Source organism: Natator depressus, chromosome 17, assembly GCF_965152275.1.
Source record: "Natator depressus isolate rNatDep1 chromosome 17, rNatDep2.hap1, whole genome shotgun sequence".
Lineage (NCBI taxonomy): Eukaryota > Metazoa > Chordata > Testudines > Cheloniidae > Natator > Natator depressus.
Window position 1 is genome coordinate 20,252,836 of NC_134250.1, and position 16,290 is coordinate 20,269,125.

Genomic DNA, 16,290 nt, shown 5'->3' on the forward strand with positions numbered 1-16,290 from the left:
GGAACAGCCTGCTGTTTGTCAGCATGCTCTGTAGGGAGTTGGGATTCCAGTAAGTGTCTCACGTCCTCATGGCAAGACAAAGACTGCCTGAAGGAGAAAGCTAAAGGGGACTATGCTTATTCCTAGCTACATAGTTTTCAGCACAGTTCTGCAGTATTCCCAGGCCTGAGTACCTTTGAAGAAGTTTGAATAGGGCTGTGTGTCATAAGCAGGATCTGGGGAGAGAAGCTTTTAGCAAGATATCTTACTAGCCCACTGAGCACATCACAGAATCTCAGAGTTGACTTCTTACTGTACAGCCAAAACATTAAACCGAGTAGCAGAGCTAACCACCAGCCATTTCCAAAACGGCACTAAGGAAACAAACCCTGCTTTGTTATAGTCTATGTAGGATTTTATACCATGCACATTAGCATAGTATCTGAGCATCTTCCAGTCATGCATTAAGCAGAGTGACTAGCATCTCATGCGTTTGCTCTCCTTCCCTGCAGGGGAGAAGTGTGTGCAGGGGAATGCTCTGTTGTTTTTTTTAATAGTATACACAGTGCTGTATTTGGTATTGATAGAAAAAGTCAGGTCAAAAACTCCTTGGCCTTAGGGTGGAAAAATTTGTGATAGACCTTGGATCCTGTGGCAGTTCATTCCACAGGTTAGGATCACTTTCCAAGAAAGCAGTCAGTTCTTTAAAAAGATCACTTGTCCCCATGGAACTAGAAAGGGAGGTTAATTCAGATGGTCATTCAGAAGCCAACTCAGAGTGTAGTTAAGACAGCCATTAAACAGGTCTGAAATTGACACTGGTTTCATTTTCTCTTCCTATATCACAGAAGCCAGCCTGCCTGCTTTTCAGAGAATCAGTAGCAGGTTAGCATATCAGAGCCAGTTTGGCACAGGAAAAGTATCCCTTCCTTGCTTTGTGGATTATACACTCTAGCCCTAGTGGACTCAAGGGTGGGACTATTAGATCAAGAATTTGTACAGAAGTCATTCAACAGCAAGCTTTACCCATTCTTAAGCTATGATAGTATTTAAAGCCTCCAGCGAACTTGCAGTATTAGCTAATGATCACTGCACATTTGTAGAGAACAATTAACTGAGCCCAGAAATCAAACATTGCTTCAATATACCCCTGAAGAGCATTTTGGTTACTTCTACCTCAGGATCCTTATCAAGGACTTTAGCTACTTTGCTTTCAGGTAGCTATTTGGTTGCAGTGCTCAGAGCTAAAACTCTGCAGACCTAGAGTTTTAGATTTGCTACCTGAAGCTGCTGGAGTAATTTTAACACTAACAAGACCACAGACTTGTTTAAAGCTACAAGTCCTCCTCTGAAGGAGCCATGTCAGTGAAAGTAACCGATTTTCTTATCACATTCAAGTTGCCTGCTCCCTTACAGTGAATATTTTAAGAGGTTTCATTTCTGCTGCCTTCGTATGCAGATTCTAGCTACTGTTTCCTAGAGACCCTCACAGAAATAAAGAGTTGCATTTTATGAACCTCTCCTAATTAGCAGTTTATGCAAGAGAAAAGAGAGCACTGACTTGCAATCCTTGCTCACTTGATACAAGCCACTATAAGAATGAATTTTTGCTCCTAACATTCAGCAGGGATTAGTTCAGAAAGAGAGATGGAGTTTAGGGACATTCATTCAGAAAAACCAGTAATCTAGTATGCCTTGCTCTTCAGTTCTATGCCTGGCTCTAGTTTCTAACTAATCCCAATATTAGTTTACTTCATTAACATTTGCTGCTCCTTCTTTTCAAAACTTCCCTTCTCTCAGCACCAACACTCTTCCCCAACCAGCCCTTCACCAAACACTAGCAATATCTACTACTTTAGCAATCAATCTACAAACTCCCCCCCTTCCCACTACTTATAGATCCAGGGAGGCACTGAATTGCAATCACCTGTGCTAATTCTGGCCGGCAAGTAGGACACATCCTTCTATATAACAGCTGATTAGAACCCACTCCCAGCTGGGAGTAGGTTTGGATTTCCCTTCTCCTCCATCCCTCTTCTACAGTTGTCTTACTGAGCCATAGAAAAGTTGTGGTTGTTTTAAGTCACATATCAGATTCAGAGCAGTTTTGGATTATTGACAAGGGATTTCTACAGCAAGCTGGTTAGTGCACTATGATCTGAAGATACCTAGGTGTTGTATGTATGCTCAGCGGTATTATTGTTAACTGGTGTTTGTTTCTAACCGGGGCCCTGGTGTCTCTTTTTAATTCTTTACAAAATGCTATTAAAAACAGTGTAGAAAAGTTTTTCTTTCTGCTTTCTCCGTGAGGGGTATTTCAGCAAGGAAGAAAGACCCAGCCTTTCAAAGGTATTTAGGCTTCCAACTTCTCTTGAAATCAGGGGGTCTTACGGGTCTAGATTTCAATCGGAGTTAGGTGCCTAAATACCTCTGAGGATCTGGGCTAAACAATTAAAGTCCTGCTCACGCTCTGGCTGAGTGATATGCCCGAGCACAGCCTCATTGCATGTGACGGGGCTGCCCACATGAATGAAGTTAAACACATGCAGGATGGGGGCAAACTAAGGTGTCCGACCTGCCTGTGTGCACAGAAGCTCATTGCAGGCGTGGGGCCCAACTGACTATACGGAGGAGCAATGAAAAGGATTATACGAAGCGCTGCTAAAGTAAACAGCTGACAAAAGAGAAAGGGGAGGAATCTATTGCTAACTTCTTTCAGTTATTATAGGCCTTGATCCTACCGTTAGATCCCAGGGGTCCCCCTGTATGGATCTGACTGTAGTGGGGGGCACTGTCACCTTAGAGGTTACCAGTTGCTCTAGTGATTCCAATATGATTGCTTTGAGCTCCTGGGAAGGAAGGGGCTATAGAAGTGCAAAACATTTGTTGTTCTACAATGATTTCAAACTTGCGGCAAAGGGCAAGGACTGCACACAAGTCCCTGGTTCGGGAAAGCACACGTGGGTAGTGTTTTCCTGTTTCTGCTGGAACTTCCTTCCTCCTGCTGCTCTCCCCAGGCAGCCAGCAGGTGGAGATAGGCAGCGAGGGCTGAGCCTTGCCTTGCTGTTTGCTCTCTGAACCCGGCAGAGGAGCAGGAAGTGGAGGCAGAGTCAGTCTTGTGGAGCTGAGCTGGGGATCTGAGCTGTGTGGGGCATGGTGTGCGCAGGTGAGCAAGCGGTGTCTCCCTGGGGTTCACCGGTGGCGGGTCAGAGGGGGTCTGTTCTCCGCAGGGCTTCATTTGTCATGCAGGAGGTGCCGGGGTGCAAGCAAGGCTTTTACGTTCATAACTGATGCAGCGAGCCCAGAGGTGCCGGGGCTCAGCCCTGGCACAGATTAAGCGCTGGTGCCCGGGCATGCTCCGATAGCAAGTGGGACAGATTGGGACAGGGCTTGGGGGCGGGGCAATAGGTGCCTATATAAGACAAAGCCCCGAATATCGGGAGCGGCCCTCTCAAATCGGGACCTCTGGCCCCTCTGCGCTCGGGGCTGAGCTTGCGGGCGGATGGTCGCTCTGCAGCTGTTGCGGGGCTGAGCTGGCTCCCGTCCCCTTTCGCCGTGGGGCTGATCCGCCCTTGGGGCGGGGGGTGCCCGGTTGGCTAGCCCTGCCAGAGCCCCGTAACGCAGCTGCTTATTCCAGGTCCGCACTGGAGACAGAGGTGCGAATGGTGAGCCGTGCGTGTCGGGGGAGTGGCTGGAACGGGAATGGAGTGATGCCGTGTTCAGAATCGTGTTCGGCTGGGTGCTCCTGCAAGGGGTCTCGGTGCACCAGGCTCTTCTGGGATTCTTTATTATTTGCATGACTGTAGTGCCTAGGAGCCCTGCTCATGGCATGCTGGTTTCCCTGCAGTCCTACACGCTAGGAATAAGGTTCCCTAGGGCTGGTTGTTTCCCTGCAGCCAGGCCTGAGGTCCCCCTGCAGTCACAAGGGTCTGGCCATCGCCTGGCAAACAGCTTGGAGGTGTTGCGCATGCATGTTCCTCGCTAGTAATGTCAGAGCCGGGCGCAGGCTCTCTGATTTCTACCCTGCCAAACTCCCGGCCACCACTGTGTTAAAGCAAAGATGCTGGGACCAGCGCAAAGGGCTTGGAGACCTCTCTTGGAAAGATGGAGCAGGGACTGGCTTTTCATTGTGTGCGTCCAGTGCCTAGCCCAATAGATCCCTCATGACAGCCTCTAGGTGCTGGCACAAGATGCGCAATAAATAATAATTATGCATGAACCTGTGAGTGACCTGAGGATCCAGGCCCCGCTGTGATCTAGAGGCAGGCTACACAGATTCCGTCCATCCCAGATCCCGAGAGATGGCCCCTGGTGTGCAGTGCAGCATGGCGAGCCCTGCAGTGGTCAGCGCTCGCAGTGCTGGCCACGGGACTTGGCCGTGGCTTTGTTCGTTGAGCTGGGCCGCTGCAACCAAGATGCAGGTGGTGGTACGGAGCGTGAAGGGCAATGGCGTTTCCTTGTCCCCGGAATAACAGACCAACCCTCTTCTCTTGCGCAGGGTGCAGGACTGCGTGGCACTCGGCTTCCCCACATGTAGATCCTGTCCCCTTCCCTTCAGGAGCTGTCACAGGGACATGGTGATACTCCGAGCAGGCCTCTGCCCCGGCCTCACGGCAGAGATGATCCAGCTTCTGAAAGCCAACAGCATTGCAACAGGTAATGGGGCAGCCTGGGGGCTCAACAGTGGGGTCTCCCCCACCTGGACTTCTGGGCGAACCCCAGGGAGTAGTCAGAGGAGGGCACAGAGCTCTTTCGCCCGCTGGCCTGTGTTGTGGGGCCGTGTTCCCGCACCAACGGGCGGGACTGGCTGGGAGCTCAGTATTGCGCTCAAGGAGCATTCCCAGATCCTCCTGCTGGACTCTGTTCTCTCACTGGAGCAGAGTAGGGTGGGAGATGGGGCTCATGCCTTCCTCAGCAGTGTTAGGGGGCATGTAACTGAAGCCCCAGCCCGTTAAGGCAGCCAGACACCACGGAGCTGTGTCTGTCTCCTCTCTGTATCGGAGGCTATGTCTGCGCTGCAATCCGCGCTGTGAACGCAGCATAGCCTTGACCTAGCCAGCTTGAATAACAATAGCAGTGACTCCATGGCAGCGGCCACTCGAGAACATACGCGGGGTCCCAGGCGGGTGCGTACAGTGTGCCGTGGCTTCCTTGCTACAGTTATCTGAGCTCGCGAGCTCGGGGTGTCTACGCGTGCTGCAGTCACACATCCTATTCCCGTGGACATGCACCCCGAGGCTTTGGCGTTGTGTCCAGCACCCCAGCGTTTTGGTACTTGGCACACCTTGTAGATTGGATGTCACGCGTTGTCTGCTGGGCCTCTCCAGGCTCTGCGGGGGCACTGTCATGCTGCACTTAGGCGCTGTCTGCTATTCCCGTCTTGGGCTTCCACGCCACTCTGCCAACGCATTTGGATCCTGCCGGGTTGCGCTCCCTGCCGTTGCAGCCCCGCGCATCTCCTGAGCAGCTAACGCCGACGGTGCAGTGGGTTTGATAGCCCCAAGGCCGTTCACTTTTTACCCTGTGTTCCTTTACAAACCCAGGAGTGAACGTGTCTCAGATGAGCCCTGTGACATCTTCAGTGAGTGCTCCTTTGATTCACTGCTGCTCAGGGAGTCCTGCTAGCCATTGGGCTGAGCTCAGTTAACGCAGCTCCGTGTCCGTGTGTGTGTAGGTGTGTACAGCTGCATGTTATGTCTTCTGGCCCAGGGAGGACATGGCAGAATAGCCTCCCGCTGTGTTGTATCTAAGGAGTTCCCTGGCATTTCAGGGCTGTTACATTTTGGCCTCCAGCTGCTTATCTCTGAATGTTACTTGCAGTGGTGGATCTTGTCTCCTCGGACCTGGAGGAAGTTGCCCGGAAGTGCTCCCTGTCCTACAAGGTGAGAAGAGATTCCTTGGTGTTGATGTTTAATCTGGGAGCTAAAGCTGTAGCCTGCCGGCGAGAGCCATGTTTAGCCAAATGCTTTGATGTGGGTCATCTGTCTGCAGAGACCTCACCCTAATGCATGAGTGGGCTAACAGTGCATCACCCACCCCAGTCAGTCTGTCTGCTGGGAGCTGTAGATCTGACCCGATGTTCCTTAGGGCCTTCCGTCTATCTGCAAAAGCTCCTTCTCTGGGGAAGTCGTCATTCTTTGTACTGAGGTAGTCCCCTAGCAGCCCCAGTCATGGACCACAACCCATTATACTAGGTACTGTACAAACCAGAACAAAGACAGTCTGTGTCACAAAGCTCTCTCTGAATTCTTCAGTGTCCCATTTGGGGATGGCCATCTGTCCCCACAGGCCCTGGTCGCCGTGAGACGTGTGTTGCTGGCACAGTTTTCAGCTTTTCCTGTCAACGGGGCGGATCTCTACGAGGAACTCAAGAGCTCCACAGCCATCCTGTCCACAGGGAGTGAGAGGTGAGGACGTCGCACGTGAAGGGGAGCGGGGCAAGGGTTAAAGCTGAAGCGTTCGTCCCTTCCCCAGCCAGAAGCCAGGTTGGATTTTAAGCTTCAACCTGGAGACAGCTCGAGCCGCTTGGCTGAGATCTGAGCTGACGCGGTATCTGTCAGGGATTCCCTCCCAGCAGGGGCTGAGCTGGGGACCTTGTGCACCTGGAATCAGCGGGGCTGCCTCTTGAGAGGAGAGAGATTCTGCTTTGCTGGTCCACAGCATTAGCATGTTAGCACCGGGCACCTATTTCAAGCCGCCAGCCTACACTCCTGCAATTGAACCTTGCTCTGACCCCCCCGCCAATGTATTAATCTCCCCGTGCACTTGCACAGCTGCTGCATCAGTGCTGGAGAGTCTTATCCCATTCGGTTGCAGAACATTATCAGCATTTGCCCAGGTGGCGATTTGAGCCATTGAGGATGGTTACTGCTGCCGGAACAGCATTGAGTCGTGATGGCCCTGAGCGTGAGGACCAGGCAGAGAAATTAACCGTTCGATACTGGGTATCAACCACTCCCCCTTTCTCCTTCCCTACTGCTTGTAACAATCGAGTGCGACCCCTCAGAGAAGCCCACCTGTTGCCTTCATGCTCCAGAGCTTCCCCATTCCCTGTTCAGACTCTGTTCCTCCCCCTGCCCTGCTGTCGTTTGCCCTCCCTCGCCAGAAGCGGAAAGGGGAGCAAGGGGAAGGTCGGGGGAGAGTCCGTGGGGATGTGAATGTGCTGGCTGAGTACATCTGAGACACAGATACCCAGAGGTTTCTGATTTCCAGCCTTCATTAGCTCAGTATTGTTAATTCTCGTGGTGGTGGTGGTGTGTTTCTCCTTTAGCTTGGACAAGCTGCTGGACTCTGGCCTGTACACTGGGGAAGTGACTGAGCTCACAGGAGCGCCTGGCAGTGGCAAGACACAGGTGGGCCGTTCTGTGCCTAACAGAGCAGATGTTATAATTCCTCCCCCTGCCCCAGTTATTTAAGGTGGCAGCTCCCTACACCCCGTCACCCGTGGCACATTCAGCATCCACAGGGAAGAGGGAGCTCGGGCCTCATTTGTTATTCCACCTTTCATTGTTTGATGGTTGATACTGTGCTCACTGGTGCTAACTGGGGGATATTTACAACAATTGACCGATAAACAGCTGTTGCCGGACATATGGTGAGAATCCAGACTCATCCTACCCCCTGTGGCCACTGATCTTCTTCAGCTACTAGCCCAAAGAAGGAGACGCATTAAACTGACTCATCTTGGACCATGTCTGAAACTTAGGGCTGTGAACCAGGCTTTACCTAGAGCACATGGCAGGAGCCCGGATGGAGTCAAAGGCCTGGATCTGTTTGGTGAGGCCTGCGTCAATCTCCCGACCAGCAGAGGTGAAGGGCCCTGGGGGCTACGCTGTCCGGTCGCTGCGTCATAGTGGTTTGCAGACAGCGAGCCCGCTCCTTAGCTTGGCTCAGGTGTAATGTGCTGGGGTTCAGTATGAAAACAAGCCCCTCCGCTAGGAAGGATGGCTGGAATGGGGTGAGATCCATCCATGCGCTCTCCCTCCTAGGTGTGCCTCAGCATAGCCGTGAGCTCGTCCCACGACCTCAAGCAGAATGTCCTCTACGTCGACTCCACGGGCGGGTTCACGGCCTCTCGCCTGCTCCAGCTGGCTCAGACCAGGACGGGGGATGAGGAGGAGCAGGTCAGTGTGGCTGCATCACTGACTTGACGCTGGGAGCAGTCGGAGAGCCACAGAGCTAGTGACTCCTCGGCTGGTGTCGCTGACAGCGGCCTGCCCTGGAACCAGCAGGGCGGATACCCAGAAATCCAATTTTCCCTCTTATAGACTTTCAGGCAGTTCCATGCTCCAGCCTTTTGTCTTCTTGGGCTTCTCCTGGCTCCCTCTATGAGCCCCAAACCTTCTTTTCCTGGCTCAGTGGGAGCTCTGGGTGCCCAGCACCTCCTGAGAATCAGGCCACCTATTCAGGTCCCTTGTTATAGATTTAAGCTGCCAAACATTGGCCTTAATCATTCTGTGCCTCAGTTTTTTCACCTGTAAAATGGGGATAATGGCACTGCTACACGGGGGCAGTGGGCAGGGATGAGGACCCTTGGATTAAAGATGCTTGTAGATGTGTTGGCCGAGAATGCTGGGCACCAGGTTCTAACATATTGTAGCCACCTGGACTTTGAAAGGTTTTGTTTTGGGTTTGGATGTTGGTGTGGTTCATGGAGAGGGTAAGGCCGGGTCTGAATGAGCTGTCTCTGCGTGATGCTTCTGCTCTCCTCTCCCTGCAGGTGGAGGCTCTGCAGAGGATTCAGGTGGCCCGGGTGTTCGATGTCTATAAAATGCTGGATGTGTTACAGGAGCTGCGGTGCAGCGTGTCCCAGCAGGTGGGGCTCTGGCTTTCTTGCTGTGATTTGTGTAAAGATCCACCCAGTCCGAGCGGTGGCCTGATCCTGGGAAGCCAGGGGGCTGCTCGCATGAGTCCGAATGTGCAGGATGGGGTGGACTGTTCTGCTGACATCAGGATTTCCAGGCTTCCTTAGGACTCCAATCTATTCATTCTGCCCAGAGCTGCTGGTGACCACGCATCCTGTGCTGGCACAAGCTTTACTGGTGCCACTCTGCGTGTGTTGCCCTCACACTTTGCTCTGTGCTTTGCTCCCCAGGTCCTGAGCTCCTCGGGGCTGGTGAAGGTGCTGGTGGTTGACTCTGTCTCAGCTGTGATTTGCCCGCTCCTTGGAGGCAGGCAGGCGGAGGGTGAGTGAGGGGCGCCGTGGAGCGAGCACGGTTTGAGGATTCGAAACTGGATCTCTGCAGCAAAGAAACACTGCAGCTGCCCATGGTGTGGACAGACAATTCCAGTGTTTCTTCTGGATCTCGCTAATTACCTGCAATGTTTCCAGCTGATATTCTGTGCGGTCGATGATCCCCAGTATAGTCTGATCCCTGAGCCCCCATGGTCCATGGGATGGGGAGGGGAAAATTTTGTTGTTGTGTTTTATTCCAGGGCAGTGTGGGGTTATATATAATGGTGCAGCAGATACAGTACACTTACTGGAGACCACCTAAAGATGTACCATTCAGATACCCCCTTATTCGCTCCCTCCCACCTTGAACACCTAGCTGATTTCTTACTCATCAGAATTTTGTGGGGCTGCTGAAAACCTCTACAGATTTTGTCCCTGATTTCTAGTAAGCTGGGGGTTGGCGGGGCTGGATACTGCAGGTGATTGATACGGGAACTGGACGGCCGCTGGTAAAACACTTCACATAGGCCAGAGGGTAACTTCTAGTCACTACTGACTTGGGCTGCATTTGATTGGGCCTAAGAGTGAAGGATTCCACTGCCCATTGCCAGTCCTCTGAGCCATCTGGCCTGTAGTTATTGGAAGTCAGTGGAGAAAATGTCACCTAGCAACTGTCTGGTGGCCAGCAACAAGCAGGAGACTGCAGTCTGTTTTCTAGAGGACAAGTGTGCACACTGGTCACCATCACAATTAGGGCCGGGTGGCAGTCTCAGCAGAGAGGCAAAGGGTTGAATGGGTCATGGACAGTCATGTGGCCTAGTGGGGGAAGGCATCGTGGCCTAGTGAATATAACACTCAACTGGGACTCAGGAGTTTTGTTCCCGGCTCCCCAACTGGCTTATGGGATGACCTTGCATAAGTTGCTTCTCTTTTCTGTGCCTCAGTTTCCCCATCTGTAAAATGGGGATAATACTACTGACCTCCTTTGTAAAGCACTTTGAGATCTATGGATGAGAAGCACCGTAGAAGAGCTAGGTGGCGATATTATTCTAGCACTGGTCCCCCTGGCTCAGGGGGGTGCCCGTTAATGGGGTGTGTGTTGGGGCTGGAGGAGGGAAAGATGGAACTGCTGCTGCCTATGGTAGATTTGATCCCTGGTTATGAGAAATCCAGGGACTGACAAATACGCACGTATCAACTGCACTAAGTTCCCATATTATATCGGGGTCACCTGCCTGAGTGGGAGTGCGGAGGACTGAGGAAACTGCTCCTGATCCATTCGCTCAGGAGAGGGTCCTAGGTCTCTAAGAAACTGCCGATGGAAGCCGGCCCTGAAATACCATTGTATCGTCTTCCACAGGCTTGGCCCTCATGATGCAGCTGGCCAGGGAACTGAAGACGCTCGCCAGAGAACTTAACGTGGCTGTGGTGGTGAGTTCGTTGGCCTTTGCCTTGCTCTTCCTGGGCTGGGAGCAGGGGATCCGGAGTTGAAAAGAATTTGGGGGCAGAGGATTATGACAGAGGTGACTCTGTTCAAAGCTGGACAGGAGCAGGCAACAGGACTCCTGCCACTCTGCAAGCGTCCGTGGCCGGGGACTGTTCTCTGAACTGCAGCTCCACTTCCACAAACACCATGTAACCGCATGGCGAGAACAGAGCGGAGCAAGCGGTGGCTTGTAGTAACTCTGCCAACAAGCTAGTTCTACTCATTGATCCAGGAGGAGTTCAGGACAGGTAGATGACGGGACTGTTTGCATTGCTCTCTGATGCAACAACTGATGTAGATTCCTATGTAATCTAGGTGTCTGGCTAGTTACCAGAGTGGCCCTTGAGCCAGTTGTCTTTGGGTAGGTACAGGGCATTACAGCATTTATAAATGGATGGTGACTAGAAAGGCCCCTGTGCTCTGTCCTCCTTTGGTTCTGGGGCTGGGCGTTCGCACTGAGGATTTGACTCCCTGGAGGAGTGCTGTGACCCTGATCAGTGTGCCGAATGGAGAGGTCCTGGCAGAGTGAAATCATGAATAGTCAATATACTGGAGCGGGCATTAAAATGTATTGGGAGAATCCAGCTTTGCTGTTGCTCTGATCACCTATAAAGCAGCAAGCAAAGAAGCAGAGGGGGAAGAACAATCACAGATTCAAGGTTAAACTCACCACCTGGAGGGACTGCAGTCCCCAGGAATGAGGGAGTCCGCTATACGTTGGCCTCTCCTTGCTTCATTGCCAGTCTGGGGCCAGCATTCGTTTTAAGCCAACGCACAGGTCTTATCGCAGCAGTTTGTGTAACCCATGCAAACACACTGGCCTTTTGTCTCCCTCTAATGGCTAGACCAGGTTTTGTGAATTGAATCCTTTTGAGCTAAGAGACCTGGTCCTTTAGCTCAAGTAGTAGAGGTTTATGCTTCCAAAACATAAAGTGGTGGCCAGGCAGGGATTTGGACTGTGGTGGACTGGAGAATTGCCTGCTTGGGGAAGCTTGTCCGGTACTGCTTGAGCTAAAAGATAAGCTTGGAAGCCGTAACGTATTTGTAAACCTGTATACATGGCATAGCCACTGGAGAGGCACAGAGAGCCACACCGTGTTATATTTCAAAGGGCACAGGGCTTAATTTGTCCTAGGGCTGAGCACCGGAACCTATAGGCTTGGCAGTTCATAGCCCTGGCACCTCTAGGCCTCCCGCATCAGTTATTAAAGTAAAAAAGCTTGCTTGAGCCCCGGCACCTCTTTCATTACAAATTAAGCACTGGACGGGCAGCATGGCCAGTCATGACAAGGAGCAAAGGAAGGAAAAGAACAAAAACCAGTGGAAGCAGCTGATTGCATCCATTCGCTCCCTCATCAAGAAAGGGATAGATAATAAGACAGAAAATATCATACTGCCTCTATAAATCCATGGTACTCCCACACCTTGAATACTGTGTGCAGGTGTGGTCACCCCATTTTGAAAGAGAGATATTGGAATTGGAAAAGGTTGAGAAAAGGGCAACAAAAATGATTAGGGGTATAGAACAGCTTCTGTATGAGGAGAGATTAATAAGACTGGGACTTTTCAGGTTGGAAAAGAGGTGACTACGGGGGATATGATTGAGGTCTATAAAATCATGAATGGTATAGCGAAGTAAATAAGGAAGTGATATTTACTCCTTCTCGTAATACAAGAACAAGGGGCCCCCAAATGAAATTAATAGGTATCAGGTTTAAAACAAACACAAGAAAGTATTTTTTCACGCAATGCACTGTCAGCCTCTGGAAGTCCTTGCCAGAGGGTGTTGTGAAGGCCAAAACTATGATGGGGTTCAAAAGGGAGCTAGATAGATTAGTGGAAGATGGGTCCATCAATGGCTGTTAGCCAGGATGGGCAGGAGTGGTGTCCCTAGCCTCTGTTTGCCAGAAGCTGGGATTGGGTGACAGGGGATGGATCACTTGATGATAACCGGTCTGTTCATTCCCTTTGGGGCACCTGGCATTGGCCACTGTCAGAGGAGAGGATACTGGGTTTGATGGACCTTTGGTCTGACCCAGTATGGCCGTTATGTTCTTACGTTCTAAGTGTTTCATTTGCAAGAAGTAGCCATTATTGCTGATAACTGGCTGGAAATGATAAGCTGGTTTGTTGCATTCCAGGTGACTAACCACGTGACCAGAGATGGCAGCAGTGGTCACCTGAAACCAGCCCTAGGTCGCTCCTGGAGTTTTGTGCCCAGCACCCGGGTGCTGTTAGAGAGCAGAGAAGGCACTTGGGGAAAAGCTAGCACCCGTCGCATTGCTTCCTTAACAAAATCGCCCCGGCAGGTGAGACTTTCCGGAGAGCCCATCTGGGAATGGTGAGGATGGCCGTGGAGAAGGTGGCTTGGAGTTAAGTCAGAGAGAGGATGCCAGGCAAGGACTGAGTCCTTAGGGAAGTAATGCAAGAACTCTGGCTTCATTCAGGAGTCACCAGCAGGACGCTGTGATGGGCTTTGGGGACTTGAAGAAAATACAACCAAGCTATAAACTGTGGAAGTGCATGTATTCCGCCCCCCCCCTGCTTCTAAATGGCCCATTTTATAATTCCAGACATACTAAATCAGTTGTTCCATTTCTAATTTGGGTCACACTGACTCAGTTGTTCCATCGAAACACTCCTGACTACGCATGGTCATTAAAGATCCCATATACCTACTTGCAAGAAGAACATTGGCTCAGATGTCCTGGTCAGTTACTGACATGGGTGACTATATCGTATTGTTCTCACTGCAGCTTCAAATTAGATACTATGGGCCAAGCCCTAAGATGGTGTAAACCCATGTAACTCCATTGAAGTCACTGGATCTATGCTGATTTATACCACCTGAAGATCTGGCCCTATATTCTGTTTCCCTTCCTGAGCCAAATTGTTGTCAAGTGTATTTGTATTGCAATAGTATCCAGAAGCCCAAATCAAAATCAGAGCCATATTGTACTGGACACTAAATAAAATAGTTAGACGATCCCTGTCCCCAAAGAGCTTACAGTGTAACACTGATACTAGGTACAGATGTGTCTTTAATTATGGACTCTTAGGGCTTGTCTACATGTGGACATAGAGGAAAGTTAATCTGAATTAACTAAATGTGTGAATTTGAAATGGATTAGTTAAACCACATTAAATCCCGGTGTGTATTTACTTTTGGAAGTGAATTAAAATAAACTGACTTAAAGCCACTTTAATTCTGAATGAGGGTGTTCACACCGGGATTTAATACAGTTTCACTAATCCAGTTCAAATTCATACCTTCAATTAATTCGGATTAACTTTCCTGGGTGCCTCAGTATAGACAAGCCCTTCTATAATGTGAGCTTAATTCCTCTTGGCTTCCCTTACAGCCAACTGGGATTGAGGTGGAGCTGGACATCGGAAGCTGTGGGGTATTGGATGAGAGCCCAGCTGCTTCCGGAGAGGGATGCTGATGGAGAGTGAAAAGTGAACAGCAGATTACAAGGGCCTTTACTGTGGGCAGTAATATTAGCTGCAAAGGTGAAGACTGCAGAGCCAGACCACGTTAGCCAAGCCATCTTGGGGGCCAGGAAAGATGCTTGGAGTCCCAGAAGAAAGGACTGTAGAAACAGGGCTGTTTCCTATTGTCCCCGCCAGTTAAGGAACTCCCTCATCCTGGACAAGAGAGGTTTGGGCTTCAAGGAGAGCTCAGAGGAATGCGTTTGAGTCGGACAAGCGCGGTGTGTGGCTGTAGCACTCTTCTGGAGTGCATTAAAATCACAGGCCCTTTCCTGGGGGTTTTGTGGATTGTCAGGGGAACCTTTGTCTCAGGGTGTCATGAGGTCAGAGGGAATTTTGCTGAATTCTTTGCTGGGTAAACACCAGACTGTTGGTAACGTGGCTTTTTATAGCTGCCTGATCCCAGAACCTCCAGCCCTCTAGTGAGGGTCCCTGGGAGGCCTCAATAAAGAATACCATCAAGACCTTCAGGAGCTGGAATTCCATCTACTGTAGCAGCCATTAGTTTTAGTCCTGTTCTACCTCTAAAGGGTCATCACTACAGCAGCCTTCAGGCCTGGGTCCCGCTCTGCTTATTCTGTAGCAGCACGAGGGTGGACACAGGCTGCTGAAGGGAAACCACATGAGAAGTTCTCAGAGCTTTTTATGGTCACATCTTTGCTACCCAGAGTAATTATGGGTAGTTTGTCGGTGGGAGTATTGGTATTTTGGTATATTGCATAAAGAATTGCTGGAAAAAGGTATAAGTATCTTGGGCCAGATCCTTAGCTGGTGCAAATTGGGTGTTGCTCCTGACTGACAGCAGTGGCAGATCTGGTCCTGTGTTTATGCACTTCTTGGCTGATGTATTTGATACCACTTTCTGTATTCCTTTGACTCATTTTTAAAAAATTATTATAAGGAATATTTTGCGTGGAAAACAGGAACTTTGTTTTAATGAGGTTATTCTAGACCAGCTGCTGCGCCTGCAAATGATCACGATTTCAGGTGAGGACAGATGGACTTTAAGGCCTGGCCTGAACTCAGGGAACTGTACAAAAAAATACCCCCCCTGATTTAGCTGAATCAGTGTTTGCACTAGTGAGAACATTAGTGTAGACAAGGCTCTGGTCTCTGGATCCATATTTACCATCACGTTGATTAGACTTGCTTTTCGCTAATGCTGCAATGTAAACCGGTCCAGCTTCTTTCTATACCAGGGCTCCCATTCGTGCTGGCACTGCTGCAGCCAAACTGCTGTTTGACTCAGGAAGGAGTTTTTGTAAATTTCCCCAGAGTACAAATGGACTTACGGTCTTCTATTTTCGTCTGCAGGCAAATGTCCCTGGTAATGAAAGGAGCAAAGAAACACACAACGGATCTGAGATTTCGGTCTAATTGCCCTAAATTGCATGTTTTTCAAAATTTCCCAGGAGGCAGCAGCAGGTCTGGGTTTTGCTACCATTGGATTTTGTTTGTCACCTGTGTGTTGCTACAGTGCTTGTGAGAACCCAAGATCTCTGTTCTCTCAAGGATATAATTTAACAGGAAGGTGTACAACACCTTCCATTAACTCAGCCAACCAACAATTTAATGCGTATGCATTGCTGTGTGAGATAACAATAAGCACAATAGCTAAGTCAACGCTGTAGTCTAGGAAAGTAGCAAAGAACCATGTGACCAGATATAAATAAAATAGGTTTATCATCATTGTAAGCTATTTGTAATTATTATTTGTATTGATCCGGCACCAGGACCCGCACTATACGAACCCTAAAAGACAACCCCTGTCCCACACAGCTTGCAAACTGACTTTTGTCTTACAATCTTACTTTTCTGCGCAAATAGTTGTCATGCGTGTCTGGTGGAGATACAGTGGGCCAAATTCTCTGCTGCTGCAGATTGGCTCAGCTCCCTTGAAGTCACTATCAAATTTGACCTGTTATGTCTTTTGTACCAGCTGTGTTTACACACCGGTTCATAAACCTTTCAGGTAAACTCCTATCTGTCATTATTACTTTTTCCATTTAGTTTGGGAGTCCAAGGTGGAGTACAAATTGGGGGAGGTGGAGTAGGAAAGGGAAATTATATAAAAATTTCCAGATACTATCACAGATCCATAGAGGTGAAGACTAGAAGGGACTATTAGATCATCGAGTCTGACCTCAACCTTACGTAA

At 49.9% G+C, this 16,290-nt stretch overlaps 1 protein-coding gene across 1 annotated transcript; it reads left to right on the forward strand.

The window, feature by feature from the left end:
• The first annotated feature begins 3,015 nt into the window (after positions 1–3,015).
• On the forward strand, positions 3,016–15,868 carry RAD51D (RAD51 paralog D). The gene is made up of 11 exons (XM_074975022.1): positions 3,016–3,145; positions 4,478–4,635; positions 5,800–5,861; positions 6,268–6,386; positions 7,250–7,331; positions 7,968–8,102; positions 8,699–8,794; positions 9,074–9,164; positions 10,515–10,585; positions 12,782–12,949; positions 14,003–15,868. Exons 2-11 carry the CDS (start codon positions 4,554–4,556, stop codon positions 14,084–14,086), a joined length of 990 nt encoding a protein of 329 aa, XP_074831123.1. The 5' UTR covers positions 3,016–3,145; positions 4,478–4,553; the 3' UTR covers positions 14,087–15,868.
• Positions 15,869–16,290: the final 422 nt, after the last annotated feature.